Source organism: Aphanomyces invadans (genome assembly GCF_000520115.1).
Source record: "Aphanomyces invadans strain NJM9701 unplaced genomic scaffold supercont1.27, whole genome shotgun sequence".
In the NCBI taxonomy this organism is placed as follows: Eukaryota; Oomycota; class Saprolegniomycetes; order Saprolegniales; family Verrucalvaceae; genus Aphanomyces; species Aphanomyces invadans.
The window spans coordinates 349518-368321 of NW_008580172.1; the positions used below are offsets into that span (position 1 = coordinate 349518).

An 18804-nucleotide genomic window follows, 5' to 3' on the forward strand; every position below is an offset into this window, starting at 1 on the left:
CCAGTAGAGTGGTGGGGTTACTTGGCTGGTTCGGTGGTGCTGGCGTTTGTCGGCATGTTCGTGCAGTTTCGCGACCAGCGATCTCGGCAAGAGCAACCCGTCGCCTACGTTATCGCGTCCACACCGACCCATGGAAACCCGATTCGCCATGTCTAGGCCGCCTCAACACGACAAACTCAAACTAATATATACATCTATTTCATGTGGAGGTTCGACTGAAGAGGAAGTTGGGTCTGTGTCGTGTAGACCTTTCATGCGACTTGGCATTCGATGTAATCGCGCGATTTAACACAAACGATGCATGACAGCTCGATCCTCGCAACCATGAACATTGAACCTCAGGTCTAAAGGTGGTGTACCATGGTTTGGCCCAGAGGGTGCTTGATATTGCCTTCACGCTTCTATCTGATGGGCTCTATTCTCACAGTTTGCCTGGTCGGTGCTAAGATTGCTGTGATGTCATCAACGGGCATTGTCCGCTACTGCGCCAATCAAGGACATTTGATTGGTGTGACTTTTCGGTGTTGTGCATCTTACGTACTGTACTACTACTACTACTAGTACATTTCAGTAGGACACGCTTTACTTAAACGCACGTTTTAGATAAACTGTCCGAAACTGGCTGCTGCTCATGGACCTCTTAAAGTTCGAATGCGGTAAACGTACTTTAACGAAGCAGAATTCCTCAGCCAATGCTTTGCGCGGGCTGCGTGGGCCAAGGTCTCAATATAGATTTGGTTCAACATCATGAGCACGTCGGCCGATCTGGAGGTGGAGGACGCTTTGGCAGAAGCTCCGGTCGCGCAGCAGGACAGCCGCTACTTCTCGGAGGAGACATTCGAGTCCCTCCCGCTGTCTGAACCCACCCAGCGCGTGTTGAAGGAGCTCAACTTTGTCAAGATGACCAAGATTCAAGCCAAGTCGATCCGGCCGCTGTTGTGCGGCAGCGACTTGCTGGGTGCGGCCAAGACAGGTAGCGGAAAGACGTTGAGTTTCCTGATCCCGGCGGTGGAACTCTTGTACAAGGTCAAATTCACGGCGCGCAAGGGAACGGGGTGTATGGTGATCTCGCCGACGCGCGAGTTGGCGTTGCAGATCTACGGCGTTGTCAAGGAAATCACCAAGTACCACACGCAAACCCACGGCATTGTGATGGGCGGCGCGAACCGTCGTGCGGAAGCCGAGCGACTCGTCAAGGGCGTCAACATCTTGATCGCGACGCCCGGGCGATTGCTCGACCACTTGCAAAACACCAAGGGGTTTATCTACCACAACCTGCTCACGTTCGTGATTGACGAAGCCGATCGCATTCTGTCGATTGGTTTCGAAGAAGAAATGCGCCAGATCATCAAGTGCATCCCGAAGACGCGGCAAACGATGTTGTTTAGTGCAACGCAGACAAAAAAGGTCGAAGACTTGATCAAGGTATCGATGCAAGGCACTCCCGTCTACGTCGGCGTCGAAGATGACGCGAACTCGGAAGCCACCGTGCAGACGCTCGAGCAGGGGTACGATCGATATCGGTTGTCGCGTCTGTCGTCATTTCGTTCGTTTCTCTAGCTATGTCGTGACGCCGAGCGACAAGCGCTTCCTCCTTCTCTTCACATTCCTCAAGAAAAATCTCAACAAGAAGGTCATGGTGTTCTTTTCATCGTGCAATGCTGTCAAGTTTTACGGCGAGCTGCTCAACTACATCGACGTGCCGGTCCTGGATATCCACGGCAAGCAAAAGCAGAACAAGCGCACGACGACGTTTTTCCAGTTTTGCAGCGCCAAGAGCGGCATCCTGCTCTGCACGGACGTGGCCGCGCGCGGGTTGGACATCCCGGCCGTAGACTGGATCATCCAGTTCGATCCGCCGGATGATCCGAAGGAATATATCCATCGCGTCGGGCGAACGGCGCGTGGCGCGACCGGCGCCGGCAAAGCGCTGCTCATGCTGCTGCCCGAGGAACTCGGTTTCCTCAAGTACCTCAAGGCGGCCAAGGTGGGCCTGTCCGAGTACGACTTTCCGTCCAAGAAGATCGCGCAAGTCGAAGCGCAGCTCATGAAGCTTGTCGAGAAGACGTACTACCTGCACAAGTCGGCCAAAGAAGCGTACCGGAGTTATCTCCTCGCGTATGCCTCGCACGGCCTCAAAAACATCTTTGACGTCGGGACGTTGGACCTGCAAGCCGTCGCGAAATCCTTTGGACTTACCGTGCCGCCCAAGGTGACGCTGCCGGTCAAAACCGCTGGGAAGGACGGTAAGCGCAAGCGAGAAGATCGCGGTCGATATGACAAGAGCGGCCACCAGTTCAGCGCTGAAAACCCATACGGGAAGCGTGCCAAGAACGACACGCGGCAGTTCGCCCATTAGATTTCCTTGCCCCCGTAAACTCTTGTTCCTCCTAATTAACAGTTTTCGTCATGGGGTTGGTTGTTGGATGAGGACTCGACGGAAGCGGGACAAGTGGAGTGGCCATGGAAGACGGGATGGCGTTCCTCGGAGTGCTCCTGGGTGGATGGATGGAGGCGAATGGGATTTGCATGACTGGACTGCCGGGACGGAAGCGGTCGACGCGGTGAAACTTGGCGCATGTCGTGAGAAAGGAGGATTATGGACAACGTACTTCATGTTCAAGGAATAAATACAGCCGCGAGGAAGGGAGAATACATGCTCCAACCCGCGACAGACTTAGTGTAGAAACAAGGGTGGAGGGATGCCAAAGTACATCGCGCGAGATGGAATGGGGTTGATGGAACTGTCACCTTCCTCGGAAGGATCTTTGCATACGTTCAAGTCTCCCATGGGGAGTGGGGCGATCGCCGGTCGCGGCACCACGTGACGAGTCGTGTCGGGACTGGGGGCGTTGTGGGTCATCGTGTGAGCGACACGGCGGAGGTTTCTACAAACGGACGATCAGCACTTCAACGGAGAAATGGGGTGGACTAACGGAGTGGCCGGGCTGCGTAGATGCGATGGCGTCGATAAACGCGTCGCAAGCGACGTCTTGGACCGTGTAGCGATTGGTGATCGGACTGGAGAAGTGCTCGAGATCGCGACAAAGGCCATCAGACCGGAAGGGGCGGGACTATCCGCGATTCCTTTCGATGGAACAACCTCATCAGGGGGTGCCGCGACGCGCAGTTCGTCCTCCAAGGATCGGACGGCGGCGGGGTTGGCTATGATGCCTCCTCCTGCCTCGTTGTCTGCGTTCAAGATCAGTCGCGGGAACGTGCGCACTTTCGTTCGTTTCTTTTTCTTCGGTGCTCCTGGGCACTCAGCTTCCTTCTTCGTTCGAGGGGGACTGACATCGCCGATGGCTGCGGCGAGGCTCCGTCGGGCGGGAGATGTGGACGCCGTCTTCATATCACGATGCCTCAGAATTTGGTTCAAATGGGGTATCCGGACACCACCGTTTGCGCTTTGAATTTCTCGAAGTGTGGTTGGCTATAACTCAATTTGAAAATACCTATGTATACAAAATCAAAGTCAAAACCTGCATTCTGCTGACGATTCCGTAGAAGTCGAGTACTTTAATGAAGGGCAGAAGTTTCCAAGTTCAACAAATCTTTACTTTACCGGGGGGGGTGAACTGGACCTTTGCTCATGGGAAGTATGTTCAATGTACTGTAATGAAGTCAACCACAGAAACGTCGACGTGGCATACTTTATTGAAGGGTTATCGAAACATTTGTATACTATACAAATACCAAGGTTCTAACTGGATCTTTTGAAGCGACACCTTGAACCGAACGCAATGGACACTGGCGACGTAAGGCGACGTGATGCCCCATGAACCTGGCTACACATGACGCGGTCTCGATCCCTATCCTTGTAGAGCGAATTCAGTGCCGACGATGTTGTGCCCATCTCAAAGAACGTACGTGAGTTCGTTCTTGTTCTTGCGGTGGCGTGATGCGAACTTCACCAGGCAATCGAATCCACCTTGAAAGACACCGTGTACAACCGCAAAAAGGTGAACGACTGGACCAACTCGCTCGTTGCCATCGTACTGAGCGGTCTCCAAAACCTGAACAAGCCATTCAAGTACGCAGGTGTGTATGCCAAGCCATCCCCCCCTCGTCACGATGGCTTCCACGGATGTGTGTTGTCTGGCCCAGTCACTTGCTTGATCATGCAGAAGACCGGCGCGGGCGTGACGACCGCAGCAGCGTGTTACTGGGACCCTGTTGTCGACGGTATGTAGTGTCGTAATTGTCTTGCGATTCTCACGACGTTGCGTGCAGGAAATTGCACGGTGCTGTGGGAAAATAGCACGATTCAATGCGTTGTGACCGTGTACGGCGTGGCGATCTCGCCATCGGTGAGTAAACACGGCGAGCACTAGTCGACCGCCAGCATCTCGCCAAAAAGTCCTTGTACCATCTATCGTATGTCGTATGCCGTCTATTCAACGCGATGGGGTCGGTCAAAACTGCAGCAGCAAGTCCAAGCACGCCTGCGCGACTGGTTTGATCTCGACGGGCGTGGAAGTGACCAGCAGCTGCACCGTGGGCAGCATCAGTTTCATCTGGGCCTTGTACAATGCCTGCTTGTCATCGTTCAAAGTTGCAACGTACTCGAGCAGGTTTTGCAGCACAACGACGTGGCGGTGGACGAGTTCGGGGGACACATCTGGCATGCCAAGCACGGCCTGGACAGTCACCAACGGCTCTTGTTCCATCAAAACTTTGCACACCTACATGGCACGGTGGGAAGGCTTGAGATGTTTTGCATACCTCGCCGTACTGCGAGACCGTGGCCAGCGCGCCGGCCGCCGCCCGCGCAGTTTCGAAATCTTCTTCGCTCTCTTCAATGGACGAGAACGCGAGCCAGAGACGGGCTTTGTCGGGCTGGCAAAACACCGTCAGGACATCGTCGTGGGGCAGAAGGTTCGTGAGGCACTCGGTGGCGGCGCGGCGGACGAGATGGTGGTCCGAGAATTGTAGGTACTGGATGGCCGACAGCCCTTGGTCCGCGAGGATGCTACGCTAAGCTCAGACTCCAGCGAGGGTCGTACAGACGTACCGCGCTTTGGTCTCCATCGACACGGACGCGATGTTGGTCAGGGCCATCAATGCTTCAAACTGAAGCAGCGCCGAGTCGTGTTTATTTTGACAAAGCGCGCGCAGCGGCTGGACGGCCGAGAGCAACTGCGCCGACGGAATCAAGTTTGGGTTGGTCGTGATCAAAATCTTGGCGATGGCTTGCTGGGCTGGTTCGTTTTTGTAGGCATGGGGGAATAGCCCAGCCAAGAGCCCTCCCTGCACGAGCTTGCCGCGCATCTCGACGCTCTCGGTGGCATGCAACGCGCTGGTGGATGGCGGCGGTGTTTTGAGTTCGTGTAGTGGGGTTGAATAGAGACGATGACGATACCTTTGAATTGCGAGCTCGAGCACAGCAGAACTCTTGGTCTTGAGGAGCTGCACCAACGTCTTCACTGCGGTGGGGAGACCCAGGACGATCGCAAGACGGGCATGCACTTGCTGCGGGCTGTCACCATCGTCGAGTTCGGATTTTTGCTTGAGCGCGTGCTGGAGTTGTTCGTATTGGTCCGGCGTCATCTCACTGTTGGCCATCTTTTGTTTCTTCAAGTGTGACTCGGACGTGAGCAAGTGGTGCAGCGAGTACGCAATGCCGTACAGCATGTTGGACGGCGTGTCGGTCGGCGAGATGTGGAGGAGCGGCGCGAGCGCCTTGGGTCGTTTGACCTACCGTCCACTATTCGCCATCCGATCGAGAACAAACGAGCACGTACGAGCAGATCCTTGACCGACGTGAACGTTATAATATACGACAGCGCTTCGATCGAACGTTCTGCGGCCGTGGACCCGACCACCGATGGCCGCACACCAGTCTACGATGCATGTCAGCCACACGTTTCATGGTCATCGATCCGTACATTGTCAAGACGCTCGAGGAGATCCAAGACCGAGTCGACCATCATGTGGCCGGTCGGGGTCTCTGCTTCAAAGGTTTTTTCCACAATGTGCAGCTTGACTAGAGCCGCCACGGCCGTCGCTTGCAGTTTCAGGTGCTTATCGTCCATGTCGCATTGCATGAGCTTCCTAGCAAGAATATATCGATCGATCAGGTCAACTCGATGGTGCAAGTCTCCATGCCGCACCCCAATTCCACGCGCAGGTCGAGGGGAATGCAAGCGGCACCGGTGTCCGATCCTGTTGTATCGCCGCTCAGTGCATGACCGAATGAAGGGACGATCGTACCAGCGACGAACGCGACCAAGTCCATGACGAGTTCCTGATGCGCGAGCATGTTGGACGACCCCAGCAAGAGCGCTCCGAGGTGCTTGAAAAACGACGCTTGACTCTGGATGGCCACGCTTCCGAGTTTCGCATTGACGAGAAAGACACTGCAAAGGAGGACGGCGCCGGGGCTGGCGGCCGCCATCGACGACGCCCGCATGATGGGCAGGACACAATAGTCTTGTACCAGGCGTTCGATGTGGGTCTCCTTGCCTTCGAATGACGCAAGGACTTGGGAAAACAAGAGCGCGACGCGGGACACGGTTTTTTCCTCCAGCACGTCGGCGCGAGACAGGAGCAATGGGAAAATGCCCAATTCGTCCAGCGATGTGCGCACCTTCGCATGATCCTTGAGGTCCGTCAGCAACGTATCAAGAGCGGCGACTTGAAGCTGGACATGAGCACTTCGCAGCCCGTTCAGGACAGCGTCAAGCAGCAACCGTTGGGTGTTGGTCGGAAGGGAGGGGGAGTTTTCCTTGGGGTGGGCGAGGAAATAACCCACGAGAGCGCCGCACAGACCAATCACACCCACCTCCAAAACAAAGTCATCGGCACACGTGACGAGGGCGACTTGCGGCGGTTGGACAAACGTCGTTAAGATAGCCACATCGACCGCAGCTAAGACAGCGTTGCCGCATGTCGCGGTCATCTTGTGCAGCACACGCAGCGCGGCAGCACCCACCAAACGGTCTTCGCATGTGTACACGCATTTCCACAGCACAGACTCACCGCGTTGAGCAACGACGTCGCGGTACGTGCTCGAATCCTGCTTAGCGTCATCAGGGACAACAAAATTGGGGAGGACGTACCGAAGCATGCTCGAGGAAGCGCAATGGATCCAGGGATGGAGACTCGCGAAGAGATTTGAGCGCTTTACCGACACCGGATGTGTCAGCACGGGCGCGTTCCTGCAATTGACGCAACAGCAACGCGGCGGGTTTGTTTCCTGGATTGATCTGCAGCACGGCCTTGACGTCATGGGCAGATGCAGTCAATTGATCAGTTTCCATATAACCTTGTGCGCGGCGGAATAGAAGCTTTTCCATGACGGATTCCATGACTTGCGGCAATGCCATGGCTTGGTCACAGGTCGAGATAGTACCAGCAAAATCTCGGAGCTTCAGCTGACACATCGCAATGTTGCTCAGTAGCAGACTCTTCATGTCGACAGGTACAGCTGGGTACGCTAGCGCTGCCTGATAGCTAGCAAGTGCATCGGCCCACTTGCCTTGCGTAAAGAACGCCTTGCCCTCTTCCTTCTTTTGCTCCATCACCGACGGCGGCCGAAATTCAAATTGTGTCAACCCATCCAATCCGGATAAAAACAGAAAATAACACCCTCACGAAGTATTCACAAAAAATTCATGATAATTCTACTGTTGCCTCGTGGTCAGTACATCAACATTCATCGCGCTATTGATATATTCTGGCAAAATCCTCACGGAAGCGGTACAACACTAAAATGTGAGGGTAATTTCACTTTTACTCAGGGAGGATGCCGGGTAGTTTCATATTTTTTGGATTGTTACTGTCTATATTGAATATTACACTATCCAAATATCGATTTCTTGGTTATCCGGAGAGCAATTGTATTTTTGAATTCAACACAAGGCGAACGAGGATGGAGGGAACTCCATCTCGTCGGCCCGAAGATGCAGCAACATCCAAGCCGAAGGTGCTGTGGTCGTCGGCAAAAAAGGCCAAGCGGCAAAAGATGGATCGCTACATGAGTGCTGAAAAGGAGAACGCGACTGCTGCGGACAGAAACATAGCGACGTTGGATGTCCTCAACGAGGAAGACATTGTCCAGGTTGAAGCAAACCTCCACGGCGACTTTGACTCTATCAAGTTGCCACGGTGGTTGCGAAAACGCCGGGAGATGCTTGTACGTGCAGCTTTCTTTGTGCAAGCTCTCCGACACATTAATGTAGAAACACACGGCGGACCTGCAAGTCGCGCCATCCTCTCCACCTGCGTCGTCGATTCTGTTCTTCACAGCACCAGAACTAGCGCAAGCGGCCGCACCACCTCGCGATTACCGCATTCTAAGGCCCATCTCGCGCCCGCCCCCTCCCAACTTTCCCGAACGACAGACAGGCAGTGTTTTTGTGGACTACCCTCGTCGCGTTTCGTCCGTCTCGCGAGTGCTATTTCAAGCAGATACCCTCACAAAGGATGACTTTTACATCAACGTGCTGGCGACTCACCCATCCCAGTTGACCGTCGCATGCGCCACCTTGAAGGATGTCGTGATTTACCGCGCGATCAATGCTCGCCGGACCATGTCCACCCTACCCATAAAAGACAAGCTTCCATCGTCATCCACGTACATCTCGTCGCTTGCATGGACGTCCCCAAGTCACCTCGCCGTCGGGACCTCAGACGCCAACATCTACATTTACGACGTCTCCCATTCCGGCATATGCGTGCAGTCCATTGTGGGCGGCCACTCTGACCGGATCAGTTCGCTGGCATGGTCCGAGCCGAGTTCGATCTTGAGCTCTGGGTCCCGCGATGCCTCAATTGCTCATCACGACCTGCGACTTCGCCAGCCCACCCTTCCGATCCGATCTCAAGGACATGATCAAGAAGTGTGCGGACTCGCTTTTGCCGGCAACGGCACGTCCTTGGCCTCTGGGGGGAACGACAATGTGGTCAATATATGGGACCTCAAACAAGGTACTTGAAAATGTATAGCGCGGAAACCATGCGACCTGACGTCTTGATGTAATTGTAGTGCACAGACCGGTTCATCGGTTGATGGAGCACTCCGCCGCCGTGAAAGCGCTGGCGTGGTGTCCGTGGGAAGCATCGCTCTTGGCAAGTGGCGGAGGCACCGCTGACAAGTCAATCAAACTCTGGAACTCGAACACGGGCATGCTGTTGCAGTCAAAAGCCACGCACGCCCAGGTGTCTGCCTTGGTCTGGTCGTCTCCTCAGAGCGGAAACAAGTATAAAGAATTGCTCAGTGCACATGGGTTTCAATCTCCCGCGATGACGCTGTGGAGCTACCCTTCCATGCAAAAGATCCGTTCTTTTACTACCCGTTCTGGTACGTGCTCCATGAGGCGATGTTCTCGAGTGCTCATGATGGGACTCATAGGTCGGATCCTGAACCTCGCGTCCAATGGAAGCTCCCACGTCGTGTCATGGTGCTCGGAGGGAACGCTGCGGCAATGGGATTTGTTTCTCCCAACACCTCCCACGGCAGCAGGTCCACCTGGAAGCGGAGGGCTTCCACTTCGAACTGCACTAGCACGAGCTCCCACCACCGACGAGAACTCTCACCCTTAATAGCACATTCTTATGTAGAATCGCCATCCTGCCGTGGTCCATGCCGCGCCACATGGAGAAGACGACGAGGAATCCGCCGTGACCTCAGACGCATGAACCGGTTCAATTTTGTTTAAATTCCAACGTTATTTCGGCCTGCAGTGTTAAACGTCCTGCGTTTAAGCATTTAGACCGACTCTGTCTTGAACTCGGGATAAAACGCATGAGCGAGATTTGAAGCCGACTCTCCCACGAAACAATTTAAATGCATTCGAAACACGTGAAATCGTTTTTGTAATACATTTAAAATGTGCCTCGTTTCAAACTGCATTTTCGTGGACACTTGAGATGAGTGCCATGCACATCACGTGATGCAGTACTCGTTCATTCTGCAACCTTCCGCGACAGCAAGATGAACATCCTACCGCGACGTGTGCTCGACTGCAGCTTCGATCAACTGCTCTCCCTGCGCACCACGGGGCGGTATCTGTACGCTTCGCTAGCCGTGAACATGCTCCTTCAAGCGGGGTTCATGTCGTACAAGTTGGCAGAAACCATGTACACAAACGAATGGAGCGACATGGGGTTTGCGGGTCTCGTGGCCAGCTATACGATGTGGATAGTGATCTCGACGGCCGGAGGACTATTTGGCCTTTACTCGGCGCACCAGTTCGATTCCACAACGGCGTTGTACTGCCTCTATGCGTGGGTCGCGCTGGCGCTGTTTCAAACGGTCGAAGCGTTCGTTGCCATGGTTTTTCTCGCGCCCGATGTCCTGAACACGATGGACGCGACCGAGTCGTTGCTGTGGAACACGGCATCCCTCCTCGCGATCGAAGTGTTTTTCATTGGGTTCATCGCTGCGTACATCCAGCTGCTCGACTTGTGTGAACCTGGCAAGGCATTGCAAGCACAAGAAGGGAAACATCTCGTCGAGGAGGCCCTCCTGTCGCCCGTCGTGTCCAATCACGTAACGCCGTACGGGACCGAGTCGGCGGCCTTTGCGATTTAAACCTGCGAGTCCTCTCGATGTACGTTGTCAGGGTTTTCGAATGCAATGGTGCCATTGCTGGGAGACGTTGCATCCTACTTTGAGGAACGCACAACAGAGCACCAGGTCGAAGACTCCCGCTCTGTAGACGAGTGTTGCGGCGACGACTTTGTGGTGCTCGAGGGGGTAGGACTGAATGGTTTCCCCGCCGTTGAAATCGGCAAATGCTGTGGATGGTCGGTCGAACGGCGTTGGTTCATGTAGAGATGTTCAAAGCACACGCCACTTCTTCATGCAGTGTCCCTAAAATTCGATGCCTACGCTCGACCAATCATACTGATTTGAACGGCGGATGGAGATCGTCCGTGCTTATGATTGGCGGGATTTTCGATGCAAAATGACAGATGGGGGGGTTCGACGTGGCGCGTCCTACAACGGCGAGGAGGTGGCGCCATCAACTGGGGTTGCCGTCCGTCATTCAGCGCATGCTCCCTCGACAGATGCTTGATCAGTATGGTGCTGCAGCAGTGCACTGTCCATGATCTCGACACCGGCAACGCTTGACAGGACGGACGAGTTGTCTATGCACAGTGCAGTTGTCCAGGTCGCTGGCACGAGGCTTCGGATTTTCTCAAAGGGGGAGTCGAAAGCTTGAGCATGGAACCACTCCATCGCCCCCGTTTCTCCCTGGAGCTTCGCCCGCATTCGCGCGTCCTGTGGGTTGTAGCACTGCCATGTTGACCTGGTCAACTTGCGCGGCGGCGTGGGGACGTTCTCTCGAACATGATGGAAAAAACCGTTGGAACGTTCGAAAGGTCGCCCCTTCGAATTCCGAACGACAACACCGTGCTCATATGGTTGCATTGTCGCATTCTTGCCCGTTGACGTACCTCGGCCCTCCACCGCGTCATGGTCTTGACCACTTTAACGTCGCACGTCCAGTCGTATCTCCGCACTGGGTACATGGACACCCTGCACTCGTACCGGTCAACTGGGCGCTTCTTGCTGGCAATCATGGCCGGCAACATGGTGCTGCAGTCCGCGATCGTTGGGGTCCATGTTGTCCAGTCGGTTGCAACCACTCACAACGACAGTGGTGACTTGGGAGGCCAGTCCAATTGGCTACCGAGTTTGCTCCTCCTGTGCCAAATAGCGTGGGTAGTCGCGTCGACTGTGGGGGGCGTTGCGGGCTTCTGCGCAGCGTATCGATTTCATATTCCGTCCGCGACTCTGTGCCTGCGCTCGTGGATTGTGCTAGCATGTATCCAGGCTGCGCAATACCTGGCGCTTTGCGCTATGCTGGCTTCGCCCGAGCACCAAACCGACAAGGGACAGCTGAACGCGACGCTGGCGTGGGAATCGGTCGTGTTGATTGCGATTGAAGGCGTATTTGTGCTGTTTGTCCACAGCTACATCGTGGTGCTACAAGAATGGGAACGCCAGCGCACGAACGAGGATGGCGAAGGCATTTGCTTGGTCCCTCTGCACCCAGTCCAAGGACCCACGGACAATATGCCCACGTACGGCACCACGACGTGTACGTTATAGAAGTCTTAATCCAACATAGGAATCTAGTTGTAGCGAGTTGGCAGAGGTAGTAGCACAGTCCGGCCAAGTCGATGCGCGGTCACACTGTTGACAACGGGAGCTGCAATTGGTACGATAGCCGTTGCTGGATGGCGCCGTTCGGGCCAAATAGCCCTTGATCGCAAGTACTGCGAGGTAGTGGCAAAAACCGCATTTCGTGTAAATGTACTGTGAAAGGCGCTGGTGTTGGGCTGAGTGGTCATTCTGGGCAGCAGAACGAGCAGTGCCAACATGCCAACTGTAGCGCTTACGACGACAACGCGGAGAATGCACTCGGCGTTTTGATAGCCGCGGTTTCGACAGGGCAACTCAAGTAGAGCGCCGAGGCCACTAGCTGCGTTGTGTTAGGACACCAAGCCAGTCCAGTGACAACGGGACTTGTGGCGATGGCAACTGCCACGCATCATCTGGAGTACCGCCAAAGCGCTGCCAAGAATGGCAACAAGACTCGCGTGCCGTCGGCGGGTGGAATCTCGAAGGCATCGCGCAGGTCGTGGGTCGCTTTGGTTGCGCTGCAGTATTTTTGCACTTGACTACAGAAGTTCTACATAGTATTAGTATCCAGTTGCAAACACGATTGAAAATACTTGTAGTAATAATTTATCCAATCAAATTATTAGTAGTATTTTACGTATTTCACCACATTACATAGTTCCTGTGGTCACCGATAAACTTGGCTTTCTCCACGCGTGACCTATCGCAGCCAAGGTCAGGAAGACTCCTCCGACGGCGCATGGCACGTGTGCACTCCTGCTGGAGGATAAGAGGATTTGACTCGGTCGATCGTCTTGGGACGTCGCTGTGCCAGTGTCGATCTCGGTGAACCAAGAATCCGTCGGTATTTGTGCTCTGGCACAAAAAAATTCGTGCAGTTCGTGGAGGTGTGTATATTCGACATTGCTCTGTGTGCTGGAATTGGTGAAATACAGTCAGTGCCACGATGACAGCAGCAATGTGGAAATCGCATGCGGCCAAGGATGGATTGTCGATACCTCGTTCGCTGCTTCCGACTGTTGGTGGTCGCCAGCAGCCGCCTCGGTGAACGCCAAGGTCGCGCGTACAGTACGCTCGAGTCCTGCATCCTGATTCTCACACTCGACATCGCGCAGTACGTTTCTTTGTTTACAGCACGAGACAGCTTCATCCCAGGTTGACGCCGAGGTGGTGACGACGCGGCGACACGTTGCACATGTATGTCGCGCGCCCCCTTTGCGCCACGGCACTTCCTTCACATCGGCATCAGCTTGGTACGTCCGGATGAAGCTGCATTGCCTACCCGTCTTCAAGAGGCGCCTGATCAGAAGCGAGCCTTCCAACTAGGCACATTCCCTGACGCCCGCCGCCGGCGCTAGTTGCTTGTTCGACAACGTTTCACATCTCGTCCGGATAACCAAGATCTAAAGGAAGCACGGGGGTAGGGGATCATTGCTTTATTGAATTACTACGTTTAAATTTGAGATATCGGAAGACGAGAGTTACAATATCACTGTTCGTGGAAATATCGTCATGGCATTTATTTAAAAATCCGAGATCATCCGGATACGCAGGAAATATCTTGGGCGCATACATGATTTGGCAATCTTCTCTTCCCAGTCATTTGTGGATTTTCAGCGTCGGAGCAGGCATGAAGGGCCGAGGAGTGATGCTCGCGATGGCTGCCGCTGCCGCGTCTGCGCTCGACAAGAATGACATCCCGATTAAGTTTCGCGACTTCATTGCGCATGACAATACCCAGACTTGCTCGCAAGACATCCACTCGACGCCGTTCAATATGCAAGTGCGAGGTGTCAACCTCGGCGGGTGGCTCGTTCTCGAGCCGTGGCTCACCCCGACGTTGTTCTACCAGTTCCTTGGCACACAGGAGCGCTTTGGCGACAAGGCGCCGGAAAAGACGGGAATGGACCAGTACACATTCTGCTCGGCCCTTGGCCCTGTCGAAGCGAACCGTCAACTCCGCATCCACTGGAACCAGTGGGTGACGGAGAAGGACATTGCGGAGCTCGTCAGCTATGGCATTAACTCGTTGCGCATTCCCGTGGGAGATTGGATGTTCGTTCCGTATGGGCCGTACGTCGGGTGCACGGACGGGGCAATTGAACACCTCGACCGCGTGCTCGACTTGTGCAAGAAGTACGGGATCAACGCGCTCATCGACATCCATGGCCACATCGGCAGTCAGAACGGGTTCGACAACTCGGGTCGCGCGCATCAAGTCAAGTGGACGTCGATCGCGAGCACGCAGCCTGTGGGCACGACTACGTTTGAGCATTGGCCGATTCGATATGCCGAATGGGTATTCCTTGTGCTCGTCCTTCCTTCTTCTTGTTCACGACGTGCCGCATTAGGCCGGGACATTTGACCTGATCAACCACAACTACTCGTCGATCAACTACACAAACTTGAACCAGTCCCTTGAAGTCGTCACGCGCATCGTGAAGCGGTATGCCAAGCACCCGTCCGTGCTGGGGCTGCAACCGGTCAACGAGCCGTGGGAGCTGACCCCCATCAACATCCTCAAGAACTTTTACTGGGATTCGTACAAGCGCGTCAAGAACCTCGCTCCATCGTGGAAGTTTGTCGTGCACGACTCGTTCCGGTTCGGGCTCAACTACTGGGGCGACTTCATGAAGGGTTGCCCGGACATTGCGCTCGACACACACATCTACCAAGCGTGGATGAACCCGAGCTCGGCCGAAGACTACGGGTCGAACGCGTGCCAGCAAAAGTACACGATCTCGAGCATGGAAAACGCGCTGATGCCGGTGATCGTCGGCGAGTGGTCGCTCGCCACCGACAACTGCGCGATGTGGCTCAACGGGTTTAACGACAACCTGCCGGGGTTCCCCAAGGTCGAGTGCACGATGCAAGCATGTCCTGTTGAGAGCACGTACCTGGGGTACGGCTTCCCTGGCACCCCCCTTGACGTGACCAAGCCGATTCAAGGACCGTACGGCACGGGCACGTCCGGCCCGTCGTTTGGCAAGTGCCCCGTCAACAAGCACGACTCGTTTCCTGGCACGACGCTCAAGGAATTTACGACCAAACTGAACCGAAAAAAACTCAACGGGTTCCAGGTCGGCCACGGATGGTACTTTTGGAACTTCAAGACCGAACTCGACTTTACGTGGGACTTTTTGCAACTCGCCCGCGCCGGTGTCTTCCCCAAGAACGTGAGTCACTACGAACCGGACGAAGTCGACGACGCGTGCGTCCGCGAAGACAAGGGTCAGTTTATTTGCCAAGCCAAGCGCGGCGTCAAGCAATTCGAGCTCGAGAACGGTCTCAAGTATGCGTGCAACTGCCCGGGCGTCGACTGCTCAGACATCAATGAAAAATACGCCACTCTCATCGAACGGTGCGACTACGCGTACAACGCGTACTGGCACTTGGAGCGCGAGAAGGGCGCGACGTGCGATTTTGGCGGGTCCGCGCACCTTGTCAGTGTCGAAGGCACTGACGTGGAGAACGCCAACCCGCGCAACGTGGCCGTCTGGTCTTGGAACGATGACGCGTCGCCTTCGACGACAAAGAACGACGTGGCAGCGGGTGATGCCGGTGGCATGATCACGAGCGGGTTCATCGTGGGCGGCCTCTGCGGCATTCTGGTTACCCTCGTTGTCTTGAGCATTCAAAAACGCAATGGCGGCGGGTCCACCGACGGAGAGCGCATGCCGTTGATGAACAAGACGTCGTAAAAGATTATGCGCATCGTCCAGGGATGCGAAAAAATAATGACAATCGTACATCTCTCTACGTTGGCGTTCTCTGTGGTTGTAGTGACCTGAACCAGCTCATCGAATTGTGGCATCGTCAAAGCAATGCCGTCCGCCGCACCGCATCGACACCAACAGTCCTCCTGGCTTGGTCGTACCGATGCACCCGCCGCCGCAACTGAGGCCGATTCCAGACGGATCATCCTACGAGGAGGACAAGAAGTGCCATCACATCCTGCGCAGAATGGCACGTTTGGACAGGTAGTCGAGTACTTGTTCAATTAAATAGAATGTACCTACCATGCGAAATATGTCAAAGTTGGATGTAGTAGGATGGCTAGACTTGGATGGTGGCGACGGACGTGCTGCCGTACGCGATGGCAGGCACGTTCTTGACGACATGATTCAACTTGGACGAGCAAGTTGCGATGGCAGAGCCCTCATCGTGTCGGTCGACCTCGGCGCACGCTTGCAGGATGTGCATGTACAAGTAAACGTACACGAGAAAGAAGATTTCCGTGGTCAGGAGGGAAAGGGTGTTCCATTCAAACCCGGCCTGCCACACCGCGACAGAGCACGAGGATTCACACAGGACGCCAAACAGAACAACGCCTTCCACGACTTGGAACGCGATGAGGAGCCACCATCGCCGCAAGCACCACGACGCGGTTGGGATGTCCAAGTATACAGACGAGTACAGTCCGCAGGCGCCGCCGAGAGTGGTCACGACGATCCATCCAATGTAGCACGCCACCAACGCGAACACAGCGCTGTCGCTCCATCTGTCTTGGACAATCGTGCGTTCGAGCTTGACCACGAGAGTGACCACCTGCCACAGCATGACGAGGGCGAGGCTGCCGAGGATGTACCGACCCCCCGCACGGAGGAGGTACAGGATCTCGCGGTGTTTGTACAGGTCACTGGTTGCGGCGGCGGCGGTACGCATCTCTCGTGGATATCACTGAAGAAGAGTGGCGACGTTCTCCACCAGAACACCACCTGCGGGCGTGGGCCTTCAACCGCATCCAATAACGGAAGGTGAAACCGAAGCGGTACTCGGGTACAAATATCGAAATAATTTCGAAAAAAAGACCAGATTTTTGGGAATTCTTCGACTGTAACGCCGTTCGACGGTTTCGTGCCATTTCGACCTTCCGCGCGACATCCGCTCAAGAGTGCCGTGAACGCTTGGCCAGTCTGTGGAGAGCGAACACTGGCGTGCCTGGCAACGTTAACTGCAGTGTGTTATCCATTCAGCTATTGACTGCCACGGCGCACCTTGAACGACCACAATGGCTAGTCCTGCTTCCATGAGCCTACCACGGACCAACGTGATCGCCTCAGACTTCCGACTACGATGGAGTGCCTAAGCAACTACAGTCCGAGGTCCTTGTTCAACCACTTGCTCTACCGAAGTGTGGCCTCCACGACACCACAGTAGAACATCCTATCAAGGCACACTGCGATTCGTCGAGGACTTTGACAATATCATGGTGTGACGCTGACATTGTGTCTGCGTCAACGGCCAAGTTGTCGTCGTCGACGGCGTGGTGTTCCCAAAAGAAAACATGGCGGGGCGCCACTTGAAACTGAGTCAAATCACTCTTGCACACATCATGGTCTAGTCTCGCCTACCGAGCGTCACGAGGTCCACCACTCTTTGCACTACATTCATGGTACCATCCAGCACCACGGCCATCCAAGAAAGTTTTGTTGACAGCGAGATTCCTGGTAGCGGTGAGCCATGCCTTGAACATGATGTCCATGGTGGAGGTCGCGGCAAGGTTGTCGTCGCTGTCATTGTGGTGGGGGCAGCTGTGGAAGAACTGCTCTTACCGCTGAGGCACAACAACGACTATGACATGAGCATGTAGCAATCAGATTGTAACCCCCGTCTCGCTCGAGACCCCACTTCACCGCGTGTTATCAATTTGAACGACAAATTGGGCAATGCCGTTTGCATTCTCCAAACTTTCCAGGTCGCTCGTCATACATTGAACTGGGCCAGCCAACACGAGGGCAAGCACGACCGTTCATCCAATGCCGATGCCCATCTCTTAGCCTGCTGATCAAACCTGTTGTGTTGGGACTTCGTGACTGTGATGGCTGGTTTCGCATTCACCTGTGATGACAACCCTTTCGTTTTTGCGGTCACAAGTACGTGGTAGCTGAGATGACCGTGCTGCCACGATTAAAATGCGTCGATGACCAGAGCCATCGTAGGCGGTATCGCCTCCGTCACACTTTCTTCAAACTGCACAACGTGGTTTGCAATAACGAACAACATCACCGCCTTCGTAATGTTTCATGACATGTGGCCCCTCATCCGGTGGACTCGGTGTCCAAGGGGCGGGGAAGGGGGGGCGAATGGATTCCCTTTCCACGAGCTTCCACCAAGCAGTGGCATGAACCTTCCCACTCGAACGTGCATGTTGAACCAAGTTATTGAAATGCATCCAGTCAACCAGCACTCGAACGACCAACCCTCCATTGGACGCTTTTGCAAAACAATTCACATTCAACCCAAGAAAATATAATTGATACAAATATATATATTTATATTTCCCAAAGAACACATTTTGCTGAATAGTGCTCTTGCAATTCAATTGGATTGCATTCTCTTACAAGAATTGTACTAGTACTTCATTAGTACATACCTGTACATCGCTATAGAAGTATATACAACAATAGTCATAACAATGATAATAGTAACAGTAAATTGTTGCGAATCGGCATTGTTGCCGAGCGTCGAGCCGTTGTGAATTATAACATCACAAACACAAAAACAGTTGCGTGGAGGGAGGTATTCGCACGACTTTTGATATGAAATGCGGCTTGCCTGGTTCACGCTTCGAAGAACCAAACATTGCTAAAACTTCTCCAATTTTATTTGGTACTACCATGGAGTACAAGACGTGCGTTCTTGAGTGTATCGACGACCCGACAGCCTTCCCCCAGCTCGTTGCAGCCCCATCGTTCACAAAACCG

The 18804-nt window shown here is 54.4% G+C and overlaps 11 protein-coding genes across 15 annotated transcripts in view; 6 read left to right on the forward strand and 5 right to left on the reverse strand.

Annotated features, from left to right (window-relative positions):
• The first annotated feature begins 704 nt into the window (after window positions 1-704).
• Window positions 705-2419, forward strand: H310_10607 (hypothetical protein). Its single transcript, XM_008877036.1, has 2 exons — window positions 705-1508; window positions 1561-2419. The coding sequence occupies exons 1-2, from the start codon at window positions 748-750 to the stop codon at window positions 2357-2359; spliced, it is 1560 nt and encodes a 519-aa protein (XP_008875258.1). The 5' UTR covers window positions 705-747; the 3' UTR covers window positions 2360-2419.
• A 178-nt stretch (window positions 2420-2597) lies between these two features.
• H310_10608 (hypothetical protein) lies at window positions 2598-3408 on the reverse strand. Its single transcript, XM_008877037.1, has 2 exons — window positions 2937-3408; window positions 2598-2888 (listed from the first exon to the last, which is right to left on the reverse strand). Exons 1-2 carry the CDS (start codon window positions 3350-3352, stop codon window positions 2678-2680), a joined length of 627 nt encoding a protein of 208 aa, XP_008875259.1. The 5' UTR covers window positions 3353-3408; the 3' UTR covers window positions 2598-2677.
• A 306-nt stretch (window positions 3409-3714) lies between these two features.
• H310_10609 lies at window positions 3715-4386 on the forward strand. Of its 2 annotated transcripts, XM_008877039.1 has the most exons (5): window positions 3715-3758; window positions 3825-3866; window positions 3918-4041; window positions 4108-4185; window positions 4234-4386. In XM_008877039.1, the coding sequence occupies exons 1-5, from the start codon at window positions 3744-3746 to the stop codon at window positions 4332-4334; spliced, it is 360 nt and encodes a 119-aa protein (XP_008875261.1). In that variant the 5' UTR covers window positions 3715-3743; the 3' UTR covers window positions 4335-4386. The 2 variants fall into 2 exon arrangements, with proteins under 2 accessions (XP_008875261.1, XP_008875260.1); XM_008877038.1 differs by having other exon boundaries at window positions 3918-4185.
• Window positions 4387-4415: 29 nt separating this feature from the next.
• H310_10610 (hypothetical protein) lies at window positions 4416-7523 on the reverse strand (the record flags this gene model as incomplete). The annotated part of the gene is made up of 9 exons (XM_008877040.1): window positions 4416-4685; window positions 4726-4972; window positions 5015-5299; window positions 5363-5697; window positions 5745-5843; window positions 5889-6054; window positions 6114-6165; window positions 6214-7018; window positions 7062-7523. 9 exons carry the CDS (start codon window positions 7521-7523, stop codon window positions 4416-4418), a joined length of 2721 nt encoding a protein of 906 aa, XP_008875262.1.
• A 297-nt stretch (window positions 7524-7820) lies between these two features.
• Window positions 7821-9686, forward strand: H310_10611. 2 transcript variants are annotated; one of them, XM_008877042.1, is made up of 4 exons: window positions 7821-8137; window positions 8184-8931; window positions 8990-9304; window positions 9356-9686. In XM_008877042.1, exons 1-4 carry the CDS (start codon window positions 7874-7876, stop codon window positions 9544-9546), a joined length of 1518 nt encoding a protein of 505 aa, XP_008875264.1. In that variant the 5' UTR covers window positions 7821-7873; the 3' UTR covers window positions 9547-9686. The 2 variants fall into 2 exon arrangements, with proteins under 2 accessions (XP_008875264.1, XP_008875263.1); XM_008877041.1 differs by having other exon boundaries at window positions 8990-9686.
• Window positions 9687-9881: 195 nt separating this feature from the next.
• On the forward strand, window positions 9882-10613 carry H310_10612 (hypothetical protein). Its single transcript, XM_008877043.1, has one exon. The coding sequence runs from the start codon at window positions 9938-9940 to the stop codon at window positions 10535-10537; it is 600 nt and encodes a 199-aa protein (XP_008875265.1). The 5' UTR covers window positions 9882-9937; the 3' UTR covers window positions 10538-10613.
• Window positions 10614-11317: 704 nt separating this feature from the next.
• On the forward strand, window positions 11318-12630 carry H310_10613 (hypothetical protein). The gene has a single exon (XM_008877044.1). It carries the CDS (start codon window positions 11426-11428, stop codon window positions 12062-12064), a length of 639 nt encoding a protein of 212 aa, XP_008875266.1. The 5' UTR covers window positions 11318-11425; the 3' UTR covers window positions 12065-12630.
• Window positions 12631-12690: 60 nt separating this feature from the next.
• Window positions 12691-13602, reverse strand: H310_10614 (hypothetical protein). 3 transcript variants are annotated; one of them, XM_008877046.1, is made up of 3 exons: window positions 13380-13602; window positions 13096-13329; window positions 12691-13005 (listed from the first exon to the last, which is right to left on the reverse strand). In XM_008877046.1, the coding sequence occupies exons 1-3, from the start codon at window positions 13427-13429 to the stop codon at window positions 12813-12815; spliced, it is 477 nt and encodes a 158-aa protein (XP_008875268.1). In that variant the 5' UTR covers window positions 13430-13602; the 3' UTR covers window positions 12691-12812. The 3 variants fall into 3 exon arrangements, with proteins under 3 accessions (XP_008875268.1, XP_008875267.1, XP_008875269.1); XM_008877045.1 differs by having other exon boundaries at window positions 12691-13329; XM_008877047.1 differs by having other exon boundaries at window positions 13096-13602.
• A 125-nt stretch (window positions 13603-13727) lies between these two features.
• Window positions 13728-15798, forward strand: H310_10615 (hypothetical protein; the record flags this gene model as incomplete). Its single annotated transcript, XM_008877048.1, has 2 exons — window positions 13728-14396; window positions 14449-15798. The coding sequence occupies 2 exons, from the start codon at window positions 13728-13730 to the stop codon at window positions 15796-15798; spliced, it is 2019 nt and encodes a 672-aa protein (XP_008875270.1).
• Window positions 15799-16153: 355 nt separating this feature from the next.
• Window positions 16154-16762, reverse strand: H310_10616 (hypothetical protein; the record flags this gene model as incomplete). The annotated part of the gene is made up of 1 exon (XM_008877049.1): window positions 16154-16762. One exon carries the CDS (start codon window positions 16760-16762, stop codon window positions 16154-16156), a length of 609 nt encoding a protein of 202 aa, XP_008875271.1.
• A 1856-nt stretch (window positions 16763-18618) lies between these two features.
• The window catches only part of H310_10617 (hypothetical protein), a 1389-nt gene continuing 1203 nt past the window's right edge, over window positions 18619-18804 (reverse strand). The window contains exon 2 of the mRNA XM_008877050.1: window positions 18619-18764. The gene's annotated coding sequence lies outside the window, so the exon portion shown is untranslated. The remainder of the gene's footprint in view (window positions 18765-18804) is intronic.